A 21,449-nucleotide genomic window follows, 5' to 3' on the forward strand; every position below is an offset into this window, starting at 1 on the left:
TTGTGTGCTATGGTCAGATGAGATGGAAATTGAACGTTTTGATTGTGCACACTAGTGGCATGTTTTGGCATAAAGAGAAGCACCTGCTTACTCACTGTGAAATATGGTGGCAGACCATTGATGTTTTGGGGCTCTTTGGGTGCAAGTACTCTTGTGAAGATAAATGGAAAACTGAATTCAAGTACATAGGAATTTTAACCCAGATACTGACTTCTTTTGCCAGAATGTTGAAATTCAGCCTTGGCTGGACATTTCAGCCACATAATGTACCCAAACGCACATCAAAATAAACACAGAAATAGTTGAATAAACATAAAGTTTTTATTCTGCAGATTTAAACCCAATTCAAAACCTGTGGAGTGAACTGGAGAGGGTGGTATACAAGCACAACTCCAAGAATATTAAAGAACTGGAAATGTCCTGAAAGGATTGTGTAGTCCAAAATCCCTTTATACATGTGCCCTAACCTAGTTAAAATTACAGAAAGACGCTCAGTGCTTTTATTTTTGCCAGGAAAGGTTCACTTAATATTAATAATGGAAGTGTAAATGTTCTCAATGAAAACTTTGTTCTACTACAGAACGTTTTTTGTTTGGAAAAAAAAAGTGTTAAAATAAAAGATGAGGCTTATGTATTTGTTTAAACCCTAAATATCACTGATTACATGTAGTTTATGTTATTAATGTTTAACTTGTTTTAATGAGTGTAGCCAAAAATTCTGGAGTTGACTGTACATGTCGTGAAGAAAGAATGTTTTTATATTACACAATTTAGGACCAAAAACACTTTGTTTGCTAAGATATTTGTATTGGAGCTTTACTAAAGCAGACAAAACTTAAATATGCTTCAAAACTGGAATAAACCATTTAGTTCCGAGTCAAATTGAGAAAATATAATTTGAAATCTCCTGCGATGCACTGGCACCCTGCACACTATAAAACTGAACAAGGAGCAGCTCACAACAAAGAAATGGAGGGTTATGGAGTGGCCTGGTCAAAGCTCTGATTTGAATCCCATTGAAAATGGGAAATGCAAGGAAACCCACAGACATCTTACAAATGGAGGAATTCTGCAAGGCAGAGCGGTCACAATTTTCATTACTACATCTAATTATATTTTTGTTGAATAACCGATTGAAAAGGCAAACATTCCTTATGTTTTTATTCAAGTATATCACCTTCATCTGTAGGCACTGTTTGCATGAAGGCCTACCGTGCCTGTTCAAGTTTGTTGCAAAAGTCAACAATTTCCATTGGGTGTATTTACTTTTTCACACTTGTAGTTTAGTTGTACTCTTTCATGGCTACATGAAACTGGGTTTAAATCCTAGCCAGACACTAACTGTGTGTGCATTTGCATTCCCTTTAATGACCTGGTTATCCACAGAAACCTGGTCTCGGAAGTTCCATGTATGTATATCCAGTAGGAGAAACAGCAATATTGGTCTCGGAGAAACTCGGTTAACGCGTGAAGACTTCTCAGCAAGTAATCCAGTTATGTGGCAATGTAAACTCTTAATCAGGTTACACTTACGGATTTCACAGTGTTTGCTTCATGCGTACATCCAGCAGCCATGGGTAGGAAATGTCGGAAGCATCCACAATAAATTTTCTGAGTCAAATGCATTATTCCTTCTCCTAGTTGAAATAATGTTGTACTTCAGAAACTGCAAAATGTATGTTGAAGAACTGAATGAACAGTGCTACTGCAGGATAGGTAAATAATTACAGTAAAATAAAGGGATAATGTCTTTTTTTTTTGGTGAACAAGATGGGCTCCGATTCTCTAAGAGACTAATTTACAGACCAGTATAAAATGGACTGGGGAAAGGTTTGTAGGCAGGTGTGCTGTGGAGATCGTTAAGGACTAATGATGCATTCCTTTTACCTCAAAAATGAAATATTGGAGCTGTGAATGACGTAATAGCCAAGATGACTACATTGGGGAAACTAATACAGATGCTGCCAGCAAAACCTGCTGTGTTTGCTCTTTCGGAGTACAGGCAACAACTGAACAAATGAATAACAACTCATTAGGAGGTATTTTGCCCATACAAACACCGTAGCAACACGTCCAGAGACAGTTTGAATGTACTGTATGCACAACTGATTTAAACTGACACAACTAGACAGAAGTGCTAACAAACAGTGTAATACTACAGCTTTCAGTTCTGTTGATGTGCGGTGCAGTCATCTTGGATTTTCAGGTCAGGATTGGTGAGGCTCTCCCCACTTTCTGAGTAGGAAGTCTGACTTGTGGGAACATTCCAGTTGAAACTTCCAACTAGGAACTCGGAAATTCCGACTTTCCAGTTCAAATGGAATGCAACATAACTTCAGTGGGTGACTGCAGGTCAGCAAGCAGCAACGTAAATCCATTTGTTTCAAATAAGAATGTCTTTTATGTGATAAGCTGGTGTTTGTGACTTTTTTTTTTTGCTCATTTCTTTTTGTTCATTTTTGATTTGCCATGAATGTTGCTGAATCACAGTTATGTTTGCTGTGTAATTTCACAGCGTCATCAAGTTCTTCCATGAGAACCCTGAATACAATGAAGACTGATTGTGGTCATGTATGTTAGGCAGAATGCCTAGAGGTGGCTGGGCGGTCTCGTGGCTATGGGACCCCTGCAGATTTTATTTTTTTCTCCAACCATCTGCAGGTTTTATTCCATATTAATTAGTGTTCCAGAATTCTATTTTCTTATTTATTTGGTCTTTTTTCTCTTTCTTCATTATGGCTTTATAAGCTACATTATTTGTATGAAAATGTGCTATATTAGTGCTGGGTGGTATGACCAAAATTCTATATCACAGTATTTTTCAAAATTACACCGGTTTCACCGTATTCAACGGTATTGTTTTCCCATGCATGAGTGGATGTTAACCACATTTTCCACTGCAAGTACTTCAGTAGACTGGCTAAGAATAACCTATTCCACTGACATGAGAATTGTACATTGTACAAAACAAACATTTTAATGTGCACACAAGTATTAATACAGGTTTGCATGGCCCCATAAAGTGATAGTTTTCAACAGGGTGGCACTAATGAAGAGAAGGAATTACACTGAATGACAAATGCAGTCAAAATATGGAACCTTTTTATTGAACAAATTCTACAAACAACTTAAACTAAAATTTTGACAACATATTTTCAACCATCCAAAGAGGCATTTACACTTAGTAAAATATCCAGAGGTGCTTGTCAAAAGTTGTATTGCACTGTACATGTCTTAGAAAAGGAATAAATAGAATAAATAAACTACACTTTCTATTAATGTTAACAATCTCTGTCCACTGACATGTTAGCTATGTGGATTGTAATGGCGTTGGTTATGTTGATCCACCGCTTGCTCTTTTTGTCGTAGGCAGTACCTCTAGCAAACACGTCTGACTTGAGTGTCCTCTAGCTTTTTCAGGTTTACCCGAGGACGTGGAGGACACCAATCTTAGTTCCATACATTCATGGTACTCCAAAGCATGTGTGCGGCTGAGGTGGTGCAGCAAATTGCTTGTGCTGTCACCTCCGGCCTACGGCGACAACTTTAGCTCTACAGCATTTGCAGTAAATAGTTGTTTGGTCCACATCCGACCTTTTAAAACCAAAGTATCTCCAGACAACAGACACGGCTCCTTTTTTCGGCAGAACTTCTTCTTTGTCATCATGTTCAACTTTATCGTCTGCTACAGCTTCAGTTTCAGAATGTTCTCTGTCCATTTTCACCGCTCAATACCTCCACTAAAGCATATACTCCGTTCCATGAGTGTTTAGTGGTGTAGCAGTGGAATGACCTACCGAAATTAATCAGATCAGCTGACTCCATGAATTCTTTTAAAAAACAACTCAAAACTCATCTGTTCAGGAAGGCTTTTAGCTCTACTTGACTTTATTACCCTTCTCTCAGTTTACCTCTCTGTCAAGATGATCATGTAACCTGTATGTGTGTGCGAGACCATCAACTCTGTTGTCTGTTAGGCTTTTTTTCTCTGAATTCACTGTCGTAATCTTCTTTACTTATTTATTTGGTTTGTACAATGCTATATACTGTATACCCTGCCATTCTTTCTTATATTCTGTAAGTGCCTTGAGCATGGGAAAGGTGCTATATAATTAATATGTATTATTATTATTATTATTAAAAGGTCCCTCCTTAATCACTTTCCCGCTGCGCCACGTTCCGAACATTGTTTAGGCTATTTAAACCGGTACTGCGGTATAAAGAAAATCCATACCACAACAAAAATAAAAAACGGTTTTCGGTATGAACCGGTATATCTCCCAGCACTATGCTAAATAAATGAATGTTGTTTTTGTAATTTTAATACGATTGCACTGATTTTATTTATTTAGTGTATTCTTGAGCAAACAAGTTTCTTTTAGACATAATAATTTCACCTGTATTTTATTCCAACTTTATGCCTTGAAGAGTCATGGTGAAAATTGTCTTTTTATATATATATCAAATACGATAAATGATTGTGTGATTCATTTAAAGGCATGAGCATTTTTAATTAAACACTGGGACCTTTGCTACACTAAGCTCAGCAGCACAATCTCGGGAGACACAAGCTCCAAACCTGTTTTCACATTCATTTTGGCCATTGTTGATATTATTCTTTTTATTTTATGTGGTTTTTTTTTTATGACATCGGGAGTGTTTTGGCAAAGGATAACCGCTTAGGTGGGCTCATGCATGTAAACTGGGCTTTTTAAGAAACCAGGTTTCTGCCTTCACTGGGTTACTCACCGTATCCCAGTTTTGTATGTGTATGTACAGTTAAGACCACAGGTTAACGTAAACCTTGGCTAAAACCTTTCAAACTTAAAGTTCGTTAAGTATCACACAAATTACGTGACCAAACAATTCACATGTTAAGTCAATTAGCATATATACTCAATTTCAATAAAAGTTTTTCTCCAAAATAATCATTAAGAGACAAATTTATTTTGGCTTTTAACCACTATGTCAGATATTCAGTGGGTCAAAAGCTTACATATAAAAAGTTGACTGTCTCTTTAAACAGTATGGGTGAGTCTGGGAATTGATGTAATTAATTTTTAACAGCTTCTGAGTTGCTAATTATCATAATTAGTGCTTAATTAGAAAACCTGTGGCTGTATATAAGTGCCTACCTGTAGAACTAGCACTTTCTTGGGGTTAAGACAAATGGGGAAATCAAACAAATCGAAGTCAAGGCCTTAGGATGAAAATTCACAAGTCAGATTCCTCCTTAGTTCACAAGATATCACAAGCAACTGGATAATCAGCTGTATGAAAATATAAAAAGCCTGGGACCATACAGACTTTACATCACTCAGAAAGGAAATACAAATTGACTCCCAGAGATGAACAAAGTTTGTTTCAAAAGGGTTCAACAGAACTCCGAGATAACAACTTAAGGAAGCAGTGAAGGAGTTGGAGGTATCAGTAACAAAAGTGTCGTCACCCACCTCCATTGCCGTAGCCTGAAAGGCTGTTAACCAACGTTAGGAACCATTACTTCAAAATCAACATAGAAAATCCAGAGTACAGTTTGTAGTTGCTCACCAGGACAAAGATGCAGCATTTCACAGGAGTGTTCTCTGGTCAGACAAAGCACAATTTGAATTGTTTGGCCATCATGACCAGCGATATGTATGGAGGTTGAAGGGTGAGGCTCTAAATTCAAAGAACACCATGTCTAACTGTGAAGCACGGTGGAGCCAGTATCAAGTTGCGGGGGTGTTTTGCTGGGAAAAGGACTGGGGTACTTCATACAATAGATGACATCATGAAGATGAAGCAGCATTATCTGGCCATCCTGAAGCAACATCTTTAGACATCAGCCACAAAGTTAGAGCTTAGTTGCACCTGTGCAAACTGTTTGCTTCAACTTGCAAGGCTTTGTTTACTTTAATTAAATTACCGCAGAACATCAAAGCATCTCTGTAATATTCTGAAATTTCACTTTTTTCAGTTTTTGCTAATCTAAACTTTAAATGTAAACCTCTGGCAGTTTACTGCTTACCTTTTCATCATTTTAGGTCATGCATTGCATTTCAACTGATTAAGAAAAACCGGAAAAAATGAGGTGTTCTTTAACTTTTGACAGATAGTGTAGCAATTAAAAGGTGAAATAGATCTGTCTCTTAATCATTATTTCATGGAATATAAGTGGATACACTGACTTAACACATGAAGTGTTTGGTAATGTGACATTGTGTAAAGCTGGGGTAATTTAAGCATGAAAGTTGTTAGCCAAGGTGGATTCAAAATAAATCTAGTTTGAGGAATGAGTGTGCCTCCTCCTTCCTGTCTTGTGCTGCCATATTAAGAAATGTAACTGTTGGATTTTGGGAAGCTATATTGGCTCATTGTATTAGCAGTGTGAGGTACTTTTTGATTTCTCAAAAGTAATTCAATTAACTTAACAAGTTATGAAAATGCCATATCAGCAAAATGAATGCGTTGATTTATTATTATTAATGTACATTACAAATATGCTACAATAAAGCTGGCAAGCATAAACAGGTGCACAACAGAATGAAACCACTACAATGATGTTTATTTAGATGCTGAAAATCAACGACTACTACGTGGCTTTGATGGCATGCTCCAAACAGCAGCACATTCAGAGCTGAACCGACCAGAGCAGAGCAGAGCAGAGCAGTGCCGGTGGCTCTTTCTTTTCTCACATTCTGTGGTGTGACTTTTGTATTCCCGATGAACCGAAAGATTTTATTGCTGGCTGCCGCTCGCCTCGCACGTCACTCACTGCATTTTTCGGGTGTTTCCGCGCGCGGATGTGTCGCGATCTCTGAGAGGATCAGTGTTTTTTAAAAAAAGAATCTTGTCGATACCAATTCACTTTGTCAGTTTCCTTATTTTTAATAGGCATCAAGCAAATAATGGGATATACGAACTGCAAATCCAGCTGTCAACAAGGCAACAGCAGCAAACTGCTCCACCCGGGAACAAGACTTTTGTTATTTAAAAATGATCGTTTAACTCGTAACAGAGAGGCAAAGGGAGTAATCTAACACTTACCTCATGTAGATAATCTTGCCACCGTCGCTTTCTATCCGCGTTTTAATTTTAAACAGTGCTTGTCTCCCTCCTTTCTTCTGTCACACACATCAATACACCGCTCTGAGGCCCAACGCAAAACAACACTGCGCATGCTCGCGTCCATCACTGAGGCATGACGGTCTTTGTCGTTCTCTTGGCGTGTAGGTGGCGAATTCGTTTTTCGTGACACTTGTTGCTGTACATCTTGCTTTCTGTTCACAGTTTCTGCGTGAGGACATCCTGTTTAGTACAGTAGAATAGTGTAGTCCATCATGCTTGGTTTTAGTCGTTGTTCAGCTTATAAAAATTGATTTATTAATTTTCTGTTCTGCAACAACAGCAAAATCATTTTTGTTTCTATACAATTCTTTCATACAAAGGATGTAGCTCAAAGTACTTAACAAGAAGGCAAAGAAAAATATTTCAAGAAAATGACAGAAGAATTAATAAAGGGCATTCCTAAGATAGTAAAGATACACAAAATACATACATCAGAGCTCTAATTTTGTTTAGAAGAATTATAAGTCGTTTCAATTATTTTTGTCTGACACCTCCTGACTCGCAGGTAGGAGTAAACACACTGATAAACCGTTGTCTTGATGTCAAATTATGGAAGACATCAAGCTGTTTGGTAGACCACCTGCAGCTCCTAAGAAAACATTTTTTTCTATTTTTGGACCATATATACTCTACAAGAAATTACACCCTTATGATAAAGAGTTAACCACCCTGACATCACCACTCCCGAGACTTCCCTCTGGTTATTAAAGTCGAAGAAAAGATGAGCTTAAGAGTGTTGCATTGAAGTTCTGTAGGAGTCTGGTAAGTTTAAGTCTGAGCTCAAATTAAAATAAAAAATGAAATCAAATTGAATGTTATTCAACCCCCAGCTTCAGTACTTTGTGGAGCATCTTTTAGCTTTTAGAACTTCTAATAATTGTTTTCAATAAGTGTTATTTCTCCTGGCATATTCTAGTTGACCTTTGATGCTCTTTGTGGTCAAGCTTCTTAACACATCCCTGTTCGGATCTTTACCCATTCTTCACGTGCAAAAGCCTCCAGCTCACTGATATTTGATGGGTTCTGTGCTGCAGCTGCCTTCTTTCAATCCCACCAAATATTTTCAATGGGCTTTAAATGTGGGGACTGAGAAGGCCATTTTAGGATCCATTTGTCAACCAAGCCTTTGTTAACTTTGTCCTGCTTCAAAGTCCAATGATCACCAAAATTCACTTTTTGAACAGAACGCATCAAATTCCTCTTTAAAATGGCCAGGTACTTCTGGGAATCCATGATGCCAGTTCCACGGGCGAGATTTCCGGTTCCTACCCCAGAAAAATATCCTCACAATATCAATGACCCATCACCATGCTTGACTGTGGGGATGGTATTCTTTTGGTTATAGGCATGGCCTTTCTTGTACCAGACATACTGGTGGTCCATGTGTCCAAACAGTTCCAATTTAGTTTTATCAGTGCGTAGAACTGCCGTCCTTTGATGTTCTTTGTGGTCAAGAGTGGAGTGCATCTTGGACTGCGACCATGAAGTGTTCATTCTGTGTTGGTCTAACAGTTGCCACCTAAGTAAGTACTTGTCCTGGTCTTCATTGGTTCGTCCTGAAAGGTATATTGCAGCAACACGGGGATTTTTCCTCATTGTCCTGACTAAGTTGTTAAGGGCTCTTGAGGACATTTTGGATTTTCTCCCACGGCCAGGCAGGTTTGCGGATGTGCCATAAGTTTTAAACTTCTTTAAAATGCTCCCCAGTGGTGCCTCTTGCAATGTTCAGTTTTTGGGAGATCTTCTTAAACCCGATTCCTTTCGGGTGCAATGAAATAATTTCCTCTCTCAGATTTTCTGAAAACTCCTTAGTCTTACCCATGATTGCAACTCACCTTCAACACCTTCATGGGTGAGGCTTATATATGCATCAAAGTTGAAGCCAATTGAAGATCATTTTTGAATTGAATTCCCAAAGGCTTAATTATGTTTTAGTTCCACTTTAGGCCATAATAGCTAGCAAAAGGTTTTAAAAACAACAATATTATATAGGATTTGAATAATTGTGACAAGGCTATATTAATGAAATATCCCATTACTCATGGATACTACATCAAACATGTATAACTCAACGAATAAAGAAGACATCCAAAGCAAACTAGACCTTGGATCAACAAAAGAAGGTTGCCTGGTCCAATGCATCCCATTTTCTGGTGCATCATGTGGACGGCTGGGTACATGTGCATGGTTAACCTAGAAAAGGGATGGCACCAGGATTCCCTGGAGGAAGATTACAAGCTGGTGGTAGAAGTGTTATACTTTGGGCAATGTTCTGTAGGGAAACACTGGGTTTATGCATTTATGTGGAACTTTGATGTATACCACCTAACTAAAATCCTTGCAGACCACATACACCCCCATCTTGGCAATGGTATTCCCAAAAAAAAAAGTGGCATCTTTCAGCAGGATAATGTGCCCTCCCACATTGCACAAAATTATTCAGGAATGGTTTGAGGAAGATTTCAGGATGTTGTCCTGGCCCCCAAATACCCAATATATCTCAGTGTAATCAGGTATTTGTGGCGTATGTTGGAACAATGAGTCTGATTGCTGGCAGAGTTAGAGGATCTGCTGCTAGACACCACGGGACAACTTCAGAGGTCTTCCAGAGTCAGTGCCTCAGTGGGCTGGAGCTACAGTGGCACATGCAGGAGCAGTAGCATATTAGGCAGGTGGCCATAATGTTTTGGCTTGTGTGTGCATGTTTATGCACGTGCAAGGTAAAATATACTGTGCAATATCCCAGATGAGCTTTTCAACCAAAATGACTTCCCATGCTACTGCTGATAGGTAACTCACACAATGTTAGCTTCTAAATTAAAGCAAACGAGTTTTCCAGAAAATGGAATAATGGATAACAATACAAGATATTATCCTTGTATGTGAGTAAAGCATGTCATGTTAAACATCAGAATACATACAAACTGAATACCATAGATAAACTGCACTAAATGAATAACATTTCAGAAAGAAAAAAATATACGAAAGTTAGCAAATGTACTTTAATTAGGTTTTTAGGGCACAGAAGCATATATGACTTTGTAGTAGCCAAACTTCGGTAAAACCATAATGTAGCAATTCAACAGTAGTTCAGTACCATAAAAATAAACATTTAATGTAATGCTACACAGAAGCAGACAATACACTTCAATAGAAAAAGAATCTGGAAATTGATTACCGTTTTTTTCATTTTGTTTTTTGTTTGTAGCTTTCCTGTTAGATTAAGCAACAAATATATCTTGCCAGCTTTAATAACTGCAGGTTTCATTTTAAATTATTTAAATTGTTTTCCTCTACTGATTAACATCTGAAATGTCCACATAAACATTGTATGTTTCATACAAGGAAAGTTACATTTTAGTGATTAAAAAAAAAAAAACCAAAGTGGAGAGACCTTCAACTAACTTCTGAGATTACAGAAAGTCTTGTAAAGGAGTCACAGTTGTCACATTTTTTAAAAACAACATTGATGATAAAAAAAATATATAACTAACAAATAAAATGTATCTATGGCATGGTAAATGATCCCTGTGCAGTTTGGAGTTAGTTAACTGTTTTCAAACCTGAATCATGGCTCAAAAAAGCTTGCATGGATACCAGGATCCAACTCAAGTGATGTAAAACCTGCACTGACTATTGAAATACTGCTACTTGTTGGATGTGGAGAGTCTATGTCTAATTGTAGTTTGTATTTCTTAAACATAACATATTTGAAAGAAGAACCCAATGGACAGGTATAATCTATGTTGAAGTCCTAAGCTAAAAATGTTGGCTACAATGGACTGTGATGTACAGCCGGTCATTCTGTGTCAAAGAAATATTGAATCATTATAAACTTCAGATAATAAAACATGGCTGCAGCCATGACACTGATTTTAGTGTAACTTAAATGCTGAGTAGACATTTATTCACTGTTTATATCATGGCCTGCCAAGCCATGCCTTCTTCTTAAATTAAGTGAAGTGACATTCTGCTTTACTTGCTTGTATTTATTTTACTTGTAGAGTTATAAAGGTCACTTAACCTAATATGACTGCCAGCAGCGTGAGAAGTAAGTTGGGGTTGCAGAGGTTCACACAAGCAGCTGGCATGATGGTGATTTTAAACCTGCAAGCCTGACTTTACTGACATTTAAATAACTTTTATTAGGAATCTATTTTACTGTCATGACTGGCTCTCAGACAAGTAAAAGAGAAAAATATAGTTGGTTATAAAGTTGAAATAACGTCCCTCAGGATTCATTTGAGGAGTAAATGAATCAGTAATATTCGTTTTATACAAATCATATTATGTAATATTATCTAATGTTGAATTTTGCTCTGTACTTGTAATATTTCTATTGCTCTATTATATTGAATAGAGAATTACTTGTCTTCTGTTCTGTATATTGTATTGACCCCCCTTTTTTTGACACCCACTGCACGCCCAACCTACCTAGAAAGGGGTCTCTTTTTGAATTACCTTTCCCAAGGTTTCTTCCATTTTTTCCCTACTAAGTTTTTTTGGGGGGGGAGTTTTTCCTTGCCTTCTTAAGAGAGTCAAGGCTGGGGGGGCTGTCAAAAGGCAGGGCCTGTTAAAGCACATTGCGGCACTCCTTGTGTGATTTTGGGCTATACAAAAATACATTGTATTGTAATATTTTAAGACACACAATTTTGAAAATTCACTTATGCATTTTAAGTGAGGGGCTTTTCAAATTTCAGACACACAATGCTGAGCTATATCAATGAAAACTGAACTGAGTGTATATGAAGAATAATGGTTCGATATTACAATGAAACTGGTGCACTGGTAACCAAGTAGTTTAACATGGACAGGAGGAAAGAGATGACAATGACTTAAGAAGCTTTTGCATTTAATGTGAAAATCAACTATAAATGTATATATTATTTAATCAGGAAATTTCCATGTTTTTATATATTAATTAATTAATAATTAGGATAATGTATTTGATGTTAGGCTTAGAAGACACAGCAGACCCTGAGGATTGAAGTCTGACTCTGTGATATCACTTGGCCTTTTGTTTGATGTAAAGCTGCCTGTAATAAATGTGTAAAAAATGTGAAGATTTGATTAATGTTCCTTTTTATTATGTACTCAACCTGCAGTGTTTCTGTGCTACTTGTCAACAAAGGATTGTAAATAACAGTACAATGTACAAAAATCTGGGCTGTGCAGCAGAGTAAACTTCCTAACATTTAATTAAACAAATTTCTTTCTTCTTTAAATTGCTTTTTAATATGCTGAGGTAGGAAATATAATGCTACAGCCAAACATACACAAAAAAAAAAACATATCGAAATGTCAGATATTAAAAGGAATTCCAGTACACGATGAATAGTGCTTTTTATTTATGCCTAAAGTGCATGTGTGCTTTCGAATGCAAGCACATGTGCTACAATTGAAAATGAACCCATTTACAAAGAAACAAGATTCTGCTGCAAGATGTGAACATTATAGCACCTAAAAAACTTAACCGGGACTGTAATTTAAACCATTTTAAAAATAAGCCATTCATTTTAAAAACTCTTTCAGATGCAGCTTCAGTATATTCCTTTTTAAACAATCACATTAACAACAAAGCTAAAGAATGAGATAGGTGAACAAAATTAAAAATAAAAACATGACTACCAGGAACTCTACACAGAGATGGAGCCCTCTCTAAAAGTACTTTTTCCTATTAGGACATTAATGAGTGCAGCACGTCCCTCTCGGTTGTCCCGCTGGGCACTCTTTATAATTTCATCCAGTTTGTGTTCCTCACTGGAGCTGACCAGATAGCCTTTACCTCCATAACCGTCTGCCACTATGTGATAATCTAATTAAAAAAAAAAAAAAAAAATTATATATTTATAACTGTATTTGTTTGTTACATGCACATATACAACACCTGTACAAACATAAAGCACAAAGTTCAGTGTAGTATGAATAAAGCCATTTTGGACTCTACACTTAAAAAATATTTTGATAAATAATTTTCATTAATAAAATAACACTGGCTCCCAAAAACTCAATGTAATTTTCCATAGTTTTAGAAAGCAATACAGTATTTGGTTATTTTAAATATTCTAAATAAAATTGTTATTTTAGGTTTGAAATGTAGTATAATACAACCATGCACATGCAATATATTTCTTTAATTTTACCGAGTGACATTGTTTTTAAAGTTAAATTGTAAACTAACACAAAATGGTGTCAGCATTTATAATATAAAAATTCACAACTTGCTCATTCAAAACTTTTTTTACTAGGTAAAGCAACAAAAAGTACTACAGCTTTCCTTTCTGCTAAAACTGCTCCTTAAAGTCTATTTTAACAAATGTCAATGTTCGCACTTCATATTTTGTCTCAATGTTGTCATTCTGAACAATATTTAAGCATAAAGATGCAATGGTCAATTTAAATGTATTTGTATTTTATCAGTGAAAAGATGTGTGTCCCGGCCTAACTGGCCTATTTACTTCTGGTGTGAGTGAGCGTGGGTGTGTCGCACAAAAGAACTTTAAAGGTGAACTTGCACCTTCTATTGGGCTGGCTGCTGTCAGTATAGTTTGTGCCGCTTCAACATCCTACAAAGGGATTAACTATGTCCAGAAGCTGGATAGCCAGAATTTTTTAACCTGTCATTTCCGTTTGTAACTATGTATTTACATATCAGTTACTTGCAAATTTTTATCAGAACACAATACAGCATTGATAAAGGTTTTAGGCACTTGTGAAAAAAAGCTGTAAAGCGAAAATGCTTTCAAAACTGATGTCACAATTAGTTTATTCATTAATAAAGCTTCTAAAAAGTGCAGTAAACAAAACATGCATGAAATCAGTAACCGCCTTTTGAGTTAAAATCAGCAGTAATACACTGCATGCAGTTTCTTAAAGATACTCTTATGGTTAAGTTTTTCCAAGACTCTTTGAGAACTTGTCATAGTTCCACTGCAGACTTTGGCTGTCTTAGTTGCTTCTTTCTCTATAGGTAATCCCAGACTGGCTTGATGTCAATGTGATCAGGGCTCTGTTGGGACCATACCATCTGCTGCAGGATTTCCTGCACCTCTTTTTGCTGCACATACTTTTGTATGATTTTCCCCATGTGTTTGGGGGCCACTGTCAAGCTGCAGAATGAAGATAGGACTGATCGGACATCTCCCTGATGGCACTGCATGATGGATATAAATCTGCCTGAGTTCCTCAGCAGTGAGGGGCCATCAATTTTAAATAAATCAGCAGTGAGGGGCCATCAATTTTAAATAAATCAACACCATGTGTGAAATGCAGCCACAAACCTGGAAGGAACCACTACAGTGCTTCACTGTTCCCTGCAGACATTTATCCATGTACCATTCTCTAGCCCTTGTCCTGTCTTCTGTTAGGGCCAAAACTTTTTAATTTTGATGCATCAGTCCAGAGCATCTATTGCCATGTTTCTATGACACCAGTCATTGTGTCTTCCTGTGTAGGTAATTAATTTATTTCCACCTCACAGGATTGGCTTTTTAATCACAACTCTTCCATGAAGACGCTTCTGACTGAAGTGCTAGACACCTTGCAACTTCTAAGGGAAGTAATCTTGATGTATTTCTCATCTGCTGCACTCAGATTCTGTGGCCAACACTGTGTTTCTAGTCACCAGCAATTCCCATTTGTAGGTGCTTCTGCAGAAGAGCTTGGAGAGCACATCTGGAAACACCAGTCTGGCATGAAATTTCTAGTTGGGAGACACCTTGATAATGCAGGATGGCCACCTTGTGTCTTGTTGCTATGCTCATTATTGCTAAGGTTTAAGACTTGCAGGATAAACTGCCAGAACTACCACAACCTTCACCTTTTTACTATGGCTGTTCCTTGCCCAGTTTGATTTCCTCTAAACAGCTGTTTCTGATTCCGTCAATCACTATGACTCAACCTACACATGATAACTTTGATTATTAGCACCTTAATCAAGCACTGAGCTATATGCCTACAAAGCTCTCATGTCTTGTAACTGAGAAGTAGTCTTTTACTTTGTTTCTTTATTTAAGACATTAAAATATGTTATTGTATCACTTCACTTTTTGAAAAACGAATGTTTGGAACTCTAAAATAGGCTCTTTGTTTATTGACACACTAATTCTGAAGACATAAAATAAGCATCTATGAGGACCATTTATTTAACTAGCTAAAGTGCCTAACACTTTTGCACAGTACTGTATATAGATAGAATATGCAAACACTTAATTGTGTTTGGTTCATAAACAAAACACAAAGGTAAAACAAACCTCATATATTATTCCTTTAGGCTTCTTTAATACCAAATATTAATCTGTAATTATTCATTAAGTATGGCACACAATTTGATATTTTTTTATTCTCTTGAACATTACCAATATAGATTTGTTGGTGGCTTTTGGCCCACCCTAGAAGCATTAAACGCAAAGTAGCAACCAGTCATGGACGGGGCATCCGATCACTAAGACATGCTTAATGACACCAGGGAAGCTGACAACTGTCAGTCCTAGCCCGGAAGTGGGACAAACATGGAGTACTTTGACAAATCTTCCATGAGCACATGAAAGAACCTGCAAACTCCACATAGACAGACCCCAAGGCAGACGAATCCACACACAATAGGTAGGTATTGCTGCTTTATATTCCCATGTCTAATGGTTTGGTCCTTGGCAGATTTTGCTTTTAGATTTACTAGCAATTCTTAACTGAAAAGGAGTATCCTCTCTGGTAAATCTGTATTCTGTGTAGGCTTGTGCCCATTACCGCATTACTCCCGACTCTTCACAATTCTGTACTGTAAAAATGCAGCATTTGTGAGTGGTTCCCCATAATGGAATTGCTCCCAATCGGTGGCTGGTTTCTGTCTTATTTCTGATAATTCCTCAATAGGTTCTGGCCATCACAAATTTGCATTAAGTTGAATTGAGAAGGCTGTTTACATTTTTAAACAATAACCTGTTATATTAAAACAGTAAACCAATGAATAAGTCTGAATTTTTAAACTCAGTTGTGAAATTCTTAAGTCCACATTCTGAGCTTAAAGATGGGTGTTCTGACCTGTGAAGGCAAGTCCACAAGCAACATTGCTTCCTAGAAGAGGAACCTGCTCTCGAGAGATTTGGCTCCAACAGGCATCATTTCCCACTAGAGAAATTACTGGTGTCTATAAAGGGAAAACAAAACAAAAAGTAAAACGGCATCAAAAAAAAAACAAAAAACACTTAAGTAAAAGTCTCAGTGCTCTGATACTGATCAAAAACCCTAATGTGGTTAACATATCATTCTTTATATTAAATGGAAAATAAAACTGTGTGAAAGAAAACAATAGATGACATCACACAATGATACACAGTAGCACATTAAGGTAAGAATGCCAATACAATACACTTAACTTAAATCTATCTATGACTGGTGAAGACTCTTCAGTGCTTACTTCCATTCTCATAAAATCAAACATTATAATAATAACCTGGACCAACAAATACAATGGAAGTGCATCATGTATTAAGCTTGTTCTCTCTTTAACTATAATATGTACATGTAAAAATGATACATTCAGCATAAATAACAAAGTATCAATGCAAAGTGGCAAAATAATACACTATGTGATGAAAAAGATATACACTAAATTGTTTTGATTCACTGAGATATTTTAACATAATGTACTTCAATTTCACAATACTTATAACTTTCATAATAGTATTTATCTTAGTGTCTTAAAATGGATCATAGGTTAAGAGGTGCTTGTGGTTGGGAGTTATTCACAGATGCATTATAAAAGAGTCAAATGTCATAATCCTTAAGCTGTGGTAATAAGGGCTAAAAATTTTTTGAAACTGGCAAAGACATAAACTGGGTGTGTAATGCATTAAGAGTAGTGATGCACACACCTGCTGAACTGGCTTTGCATTGAGTTTCACGAAATCATGAGAATGTTCAGGAACTTCACTGAACTCAGTGAAATGCACTGAAGTCAATGGGTATGGAGAAACTAAGGTAGGTTTGGGTGGATTATAATAATGCAGTTTTACTTTTGCTTATTCACTGCCACTACTGCCAAATAAGCGTTAAGGCATGTGGTGTGTTCATTCATTCCTGCTTGCCTCTGGGAAATACCATTAAAGATGTGGGCCCATGATTTACATACAGGTGACACACAAGCCCATACAAGAAGACATTACCTTTAAGACACAAATACAATACATTTCCAGTTTCCTTCTGTTTGCACATTTTGTGTTTAAATGTATTCACATGAATTATACTCTGGAGTTTTGGGGGCTACTCCATCCAATATTAATTGCTACAATGTAATATCACACTGGTCTCACAAAGCATTATGGGGTGCTGAGAAAAAAAAAAAAGTTGTTGTAAGCTGGCCACAAGGCAAATTTCCATGAAAATATTTGTTACTGGCAAATGCATTATATTTGCTATAAAAATGCTTTGGTGAATTTCGTCAACACAAGTTAAGAGTATAGCCCCTTAATTTATAAGTGGAGACACTGAGATTTGAAAGTCTGCCTTCTGAATTTGAAGAGAGCTTTTTTAATGAGATTTGGGACCAGCAGTCACAAAATATACAACCAGATTTGAGAAAAAGAAGTGTACTAGGTGAGCAAATTGACATAGAGGGACAGTATTGTTTAGTTAAGTCCAGTGAGGTTAGGTAGATTTCTTTCTTTCTTTCTTTCTGCCTGGTACTTACGTTTGTACCTTTCCTGTTTGAATGCATTTAAAATTATTTATCTTTAAGAGGTGTATAACGTTTTTAAACACCACCATGCAAATTAGGTTTTTTAAATTTGAATCAATAAATATTTAATTTGCATAATTCTTAAAATTAAACAGCAGCGCAATGCACTTTAAAAAGCATCAACATACTAGCATTCCAAAGAATAAAAAAGAATGGATATCTACATTAAGTAGAACATGCAGCTGACATCCATTTTCATGTTATATATAATCCACAAAAAAACACATACCTTGTGACGAGTGAAGGTGTCATATTCAGCAACACTGAATCCAAGTGACCCATCACCATAAATAACCCAGACCTAGAGCGAGAATAGTTTTATTGCAACAATGTTCACAAAATTGTAGGTAATCCTAGATCAGCTTTCTGACTTTCTGGTCTTCCAGCTGTCTCAGTCACGCCTAGACCGAAAGGAACGATACATTAGAAAATAATTAAGGAACAAAAAGGTAGCATTTCTCTAAAGTAAAATAATATTCTTTACAGAAAAAGAAAAACAAAAGTCTCCAAGACTGGGAGGACTGGATCTAGGTCACTAGCGTTAATACATACCTCTGATTCTGGCCTGCAGAGTTTTGCTCCCAGAGCAAAACCTCCACCGACACCCAAAGTTCCAAATGCACCTTAAAGAATAAATCAAAGAAAACAGTCTTTAGATATGACAGATTTAACAGGTCAGTCACAATAAATATGGAGTCAAACACTAACATATTATATAAGTATAACAGAACACTATATACACAGTATATATTACATTTGGTGAACTATAAATAGAGTCAAGACTTAATTATCTCATTCTGTGTCATCCACAGACTTTCAAATTAGTCTTAATAAACTGTTCTGCTTTTGGGAAGGTAGCTGGACTAAAACAGTCAAGTTTGCTTTTCTCATACGTGAATTTGGAAAGAGACAGATTAAGTCAAAATTTCAAGATGCATGTCTGTCCATAAAGACCAAAACAATATACCAGTCACACTAACAGCTTTAATTTAGAGCATGCAGTTTATCTTTATTCTGCAAAGCAAGTGGCTATAAGATTACTGCAGCAGAGGTGGACTTTATTTAACTTTTGGAACTTGTACTCTAAAGCAGATTGACAATCTACTGTAAGATAATTCATGTGCAATCCTCATAGCTGTTTGTGATTTTTTTTTTTTTATTGTTTTAAGTTTTATTAAGTGATTTGGCTTAGCTAAATCTAAATCACACTTGTATGCTACAATGCAAATAATTTTCTGCTTCAAATTAATTATTTGTATTCACGGGTGGGCAGATTCAGTTCTGGAGGGCCGCAGTGGTTGCAGGTTTTTGTTCCAACCCAGTTGCTTAATTAAAAACCAATCCTTGTCAATTATTTTATTTCATGGCTTGCTAGTGCTTTAACTCTGCCATGTCAAGTCATTCTCATATCCTAGATTTTTTTTTCCTTTCTAAAGTTATCATCCAAATAATTTGAAATCTAAAACAGATGACTTATTCTCAGTGCTTCACTTTTTTCTATTCACTTTGCTTCCAAGTATTTAATTAAACGCAATAGTGCATGATAAATACACACAATTGAAACAAGCTAAATGGAGAAATGATGGTTTCTTTTGTCATTTGCATCTTATTGCTAATAAGGAACAATTAAAAACCAAGACTACAGCTGTTTAAGACTGAAATAAGCAATAAGGGTAAAAAAAAAAACAAAAAAAAAAAACGAGCGAGACAACTAAAGTGAAGAAGAAGTGTTAGTAGGGCAATAAGTGCTTATTAAGTAATAGGGTTGGAACAAAAACCTGCAGCCACTGCGGCCCTCCAGGACTGAATCTGCCCACCCCACTGTATACCACACTAGGCTCATCAATAGAAATGCACTTTTTTATTATTAAAAAAACACATACTCTAACCTGCTTAAAACAGTATATTATATCTCTTGATAATACTAAGCATGGTATAGAATAAAAATAACTTAGAATACATTAAAACCTTTAATAAATTTGAGGTCTAACATAATGCCCCTCTATTTAAATGAAAGAGTACAAGCAGAATGTCCAAAGGTTGGAATTCAGTAATTTAATTTACTTTGCTCAATACAAGAGGAGAAGTTTCAGGCCAGAGGAATGCAGTCCTTGGTATTTTACCTGGACCTTTTTGTGTAGTTTCAGCTAAGACTTTGCAGGTAAATTTGACCCATACAGTTTAACACTGTATGTTGTCAGTTTGTCAAAGTCACATAATAGTAACACTGAAGCTAGAATTAATTGCTGAAATAAATCTGCAAGTAAATTCTGGAGAGGGATATAAATGGTTAAAAAGAAGAAATCAAAGGATGAGACAATGTGCAAAGTGGAGAATCTTAATTGTATGTTTTTTCCACACCATTTGGGTTCCTCTGCTGTGCTCCCATAGAGCACAGTGACAACATAAACTGAAAAGCAAGAGGTTGATTTCATCAGTTGTTCAACAACAATACTGTACCAAACGGTTAAAAGTGAAAAAAGTTTCACAAGTTTTCACTTAATTATATATCATTATGAAATAATACATGCTAAGAAGAAGCTAACAGGGAAGCACAACAAATTGCAAATGGCATTTGATACCCTCACCAAGCAAGAAGGCATTATGAGAAATTAACAGTGATGCTCCAATCGATCGGCTGATTTTCACACCAAGAGACTCGATTGGTGATCAGTAAATCAGTTGGTCTTAAAAAAATGATTTTTTTCAGGACCTTCTTACTACGCTTTATGGTAAATTAGCTATAGTGTTTGTTTACACTAAGTATTATGGTACTTAAGGAATCACACATGCCATTTGATGACAAACTTCCTATAAACAGAGATCAGTGAAAATTTAGGAAAGAATTAAGATGGGCATATTAGCTTTCACATTAAAGAAAGTGCAGTAATAAATTGATAAAATGAAATCTAAAGAGTCATCCTCTGCATGCAAAGGAACAGCAGAGTATAAGAAAAGGAGTGCATCTTTGGCAGAAACGGACAATGAATTCAGATCTTTTCACTGACTTGTAATTAAGATGGACACTCCATGTCTGAGCGTGCATAATGAGTGAGCTTATGTTTAGTACAGCAGCTCACATTTATAAATCAGAAAAAAGGATAAAGAAGAATTTGCCTTCAATTCTTGGTTGGTAAGCAATAGGCTTGTTAACTAAGAAACATGTCGATGTTATGTGTAAACTTATTAAGTATTTAGTCTTGTATCTTCTTGATAAACATTTTATTTGAACTATGGTTTGTAATCATGATAAGAATTTTTATTTTCTTTTATGGCATGTGTGTTAAGGTGAACAGTTTGGGTGAATGTATGTTTTAAGGGGGTTTTATTTACTTTAGAATTGTTCATGGTCACTGAACAATAAGTCTACAGAATTTCATTTTGTTAATGAAAAAATAAGGTAATTATTTAATTATAAAAACACCACTTTATATATAGAACAAAAGGCTACTTATGCAGTAACGTAGTGTAAAACAATTTTAAATATAAAAGAAAACAGATTTGAATCAGTATTAGACAATTCAAGTAACACAGAATTAGGCAGTGATCAGTAACGGCACTAAAAAGTGTAGCATCCCTACTTGTTATAAATGTAAACTGC

At 36.2% G+C, this 21,449-nt stretch overlaps 2 protein-coding genes across 4 annotated transcripts in view; both read right to left on the bottom strand.

Moving 5' to 3' along the window:
* Positions 1 to 7,158, bottom strand: part of ei24 (EI24 autophagy associated transmembrane protein) — a 26,837-nt gene extending 19,679 nt beyond the window's left edge. The window contains exon 1 of the mRNA XM_039764090.1: positions 7,030 to 7,158. The gene's annotated coding sequence lies outside the window, so the exon portion shown is untranslated. The remainder of the gene's footprint in view (positions 1 to 7,029) is intronic.
* A 5,281-nt stretch (positions 7,159 to 12,439) lies between these two features.
* Positions 12,440 to 21,449, bottom strand: part of ilvbl (ilvB (bacterial acetolactate synthase)-like) — a 40,224-nt gene continuing 31,214 nt past the window's right edge. For 2 of the 3 annotated variants that reach the window (XM_039764092.1, XM_039764091.1), the window contains 4 exons: positions 18,401 to 18,471; positions 18,078 to 18,149; positions 16,153 to 16,258; positions 12,440 to 12,928 (listed from right to left, as the gene is read on the bottom strand). In XM_039764092.1, coding sequence (XP_039620026.1) covers positions 12,750 to 12,928; positions 16,153 to 16,258; positions 18,078 to 18,149; positions 18,401 to 18,471 — 428 coding nt within the window. In that variant the 3' untranslated portion in view covers positions 12,440 to 12,749. Of the gene's footprint in view, positions 12,929 to 16,152; positions 16,259 to 18,077; positions 18,250 to 18,400; positions 18,472 to 21,449 lie in introns of those variants that run through there. The other variant, XM_039764093.1, reaches the window with a different exon arrangement.

Source organism: Polypterus senegalus, chromosome 9 (assembly GCF_016835505.1).
Source record: "Polypterus senegalus isolate Bchr_013 chromosome 9, ASM1683550v1, whole genome shotgun sequence".
NCBI classification, from domain to species: Eukaryota; Metazoa; Chordata; class Cladistia; order Polypteriformes; family Polypteridae; genus Polypterus; species Polypterus senegalus.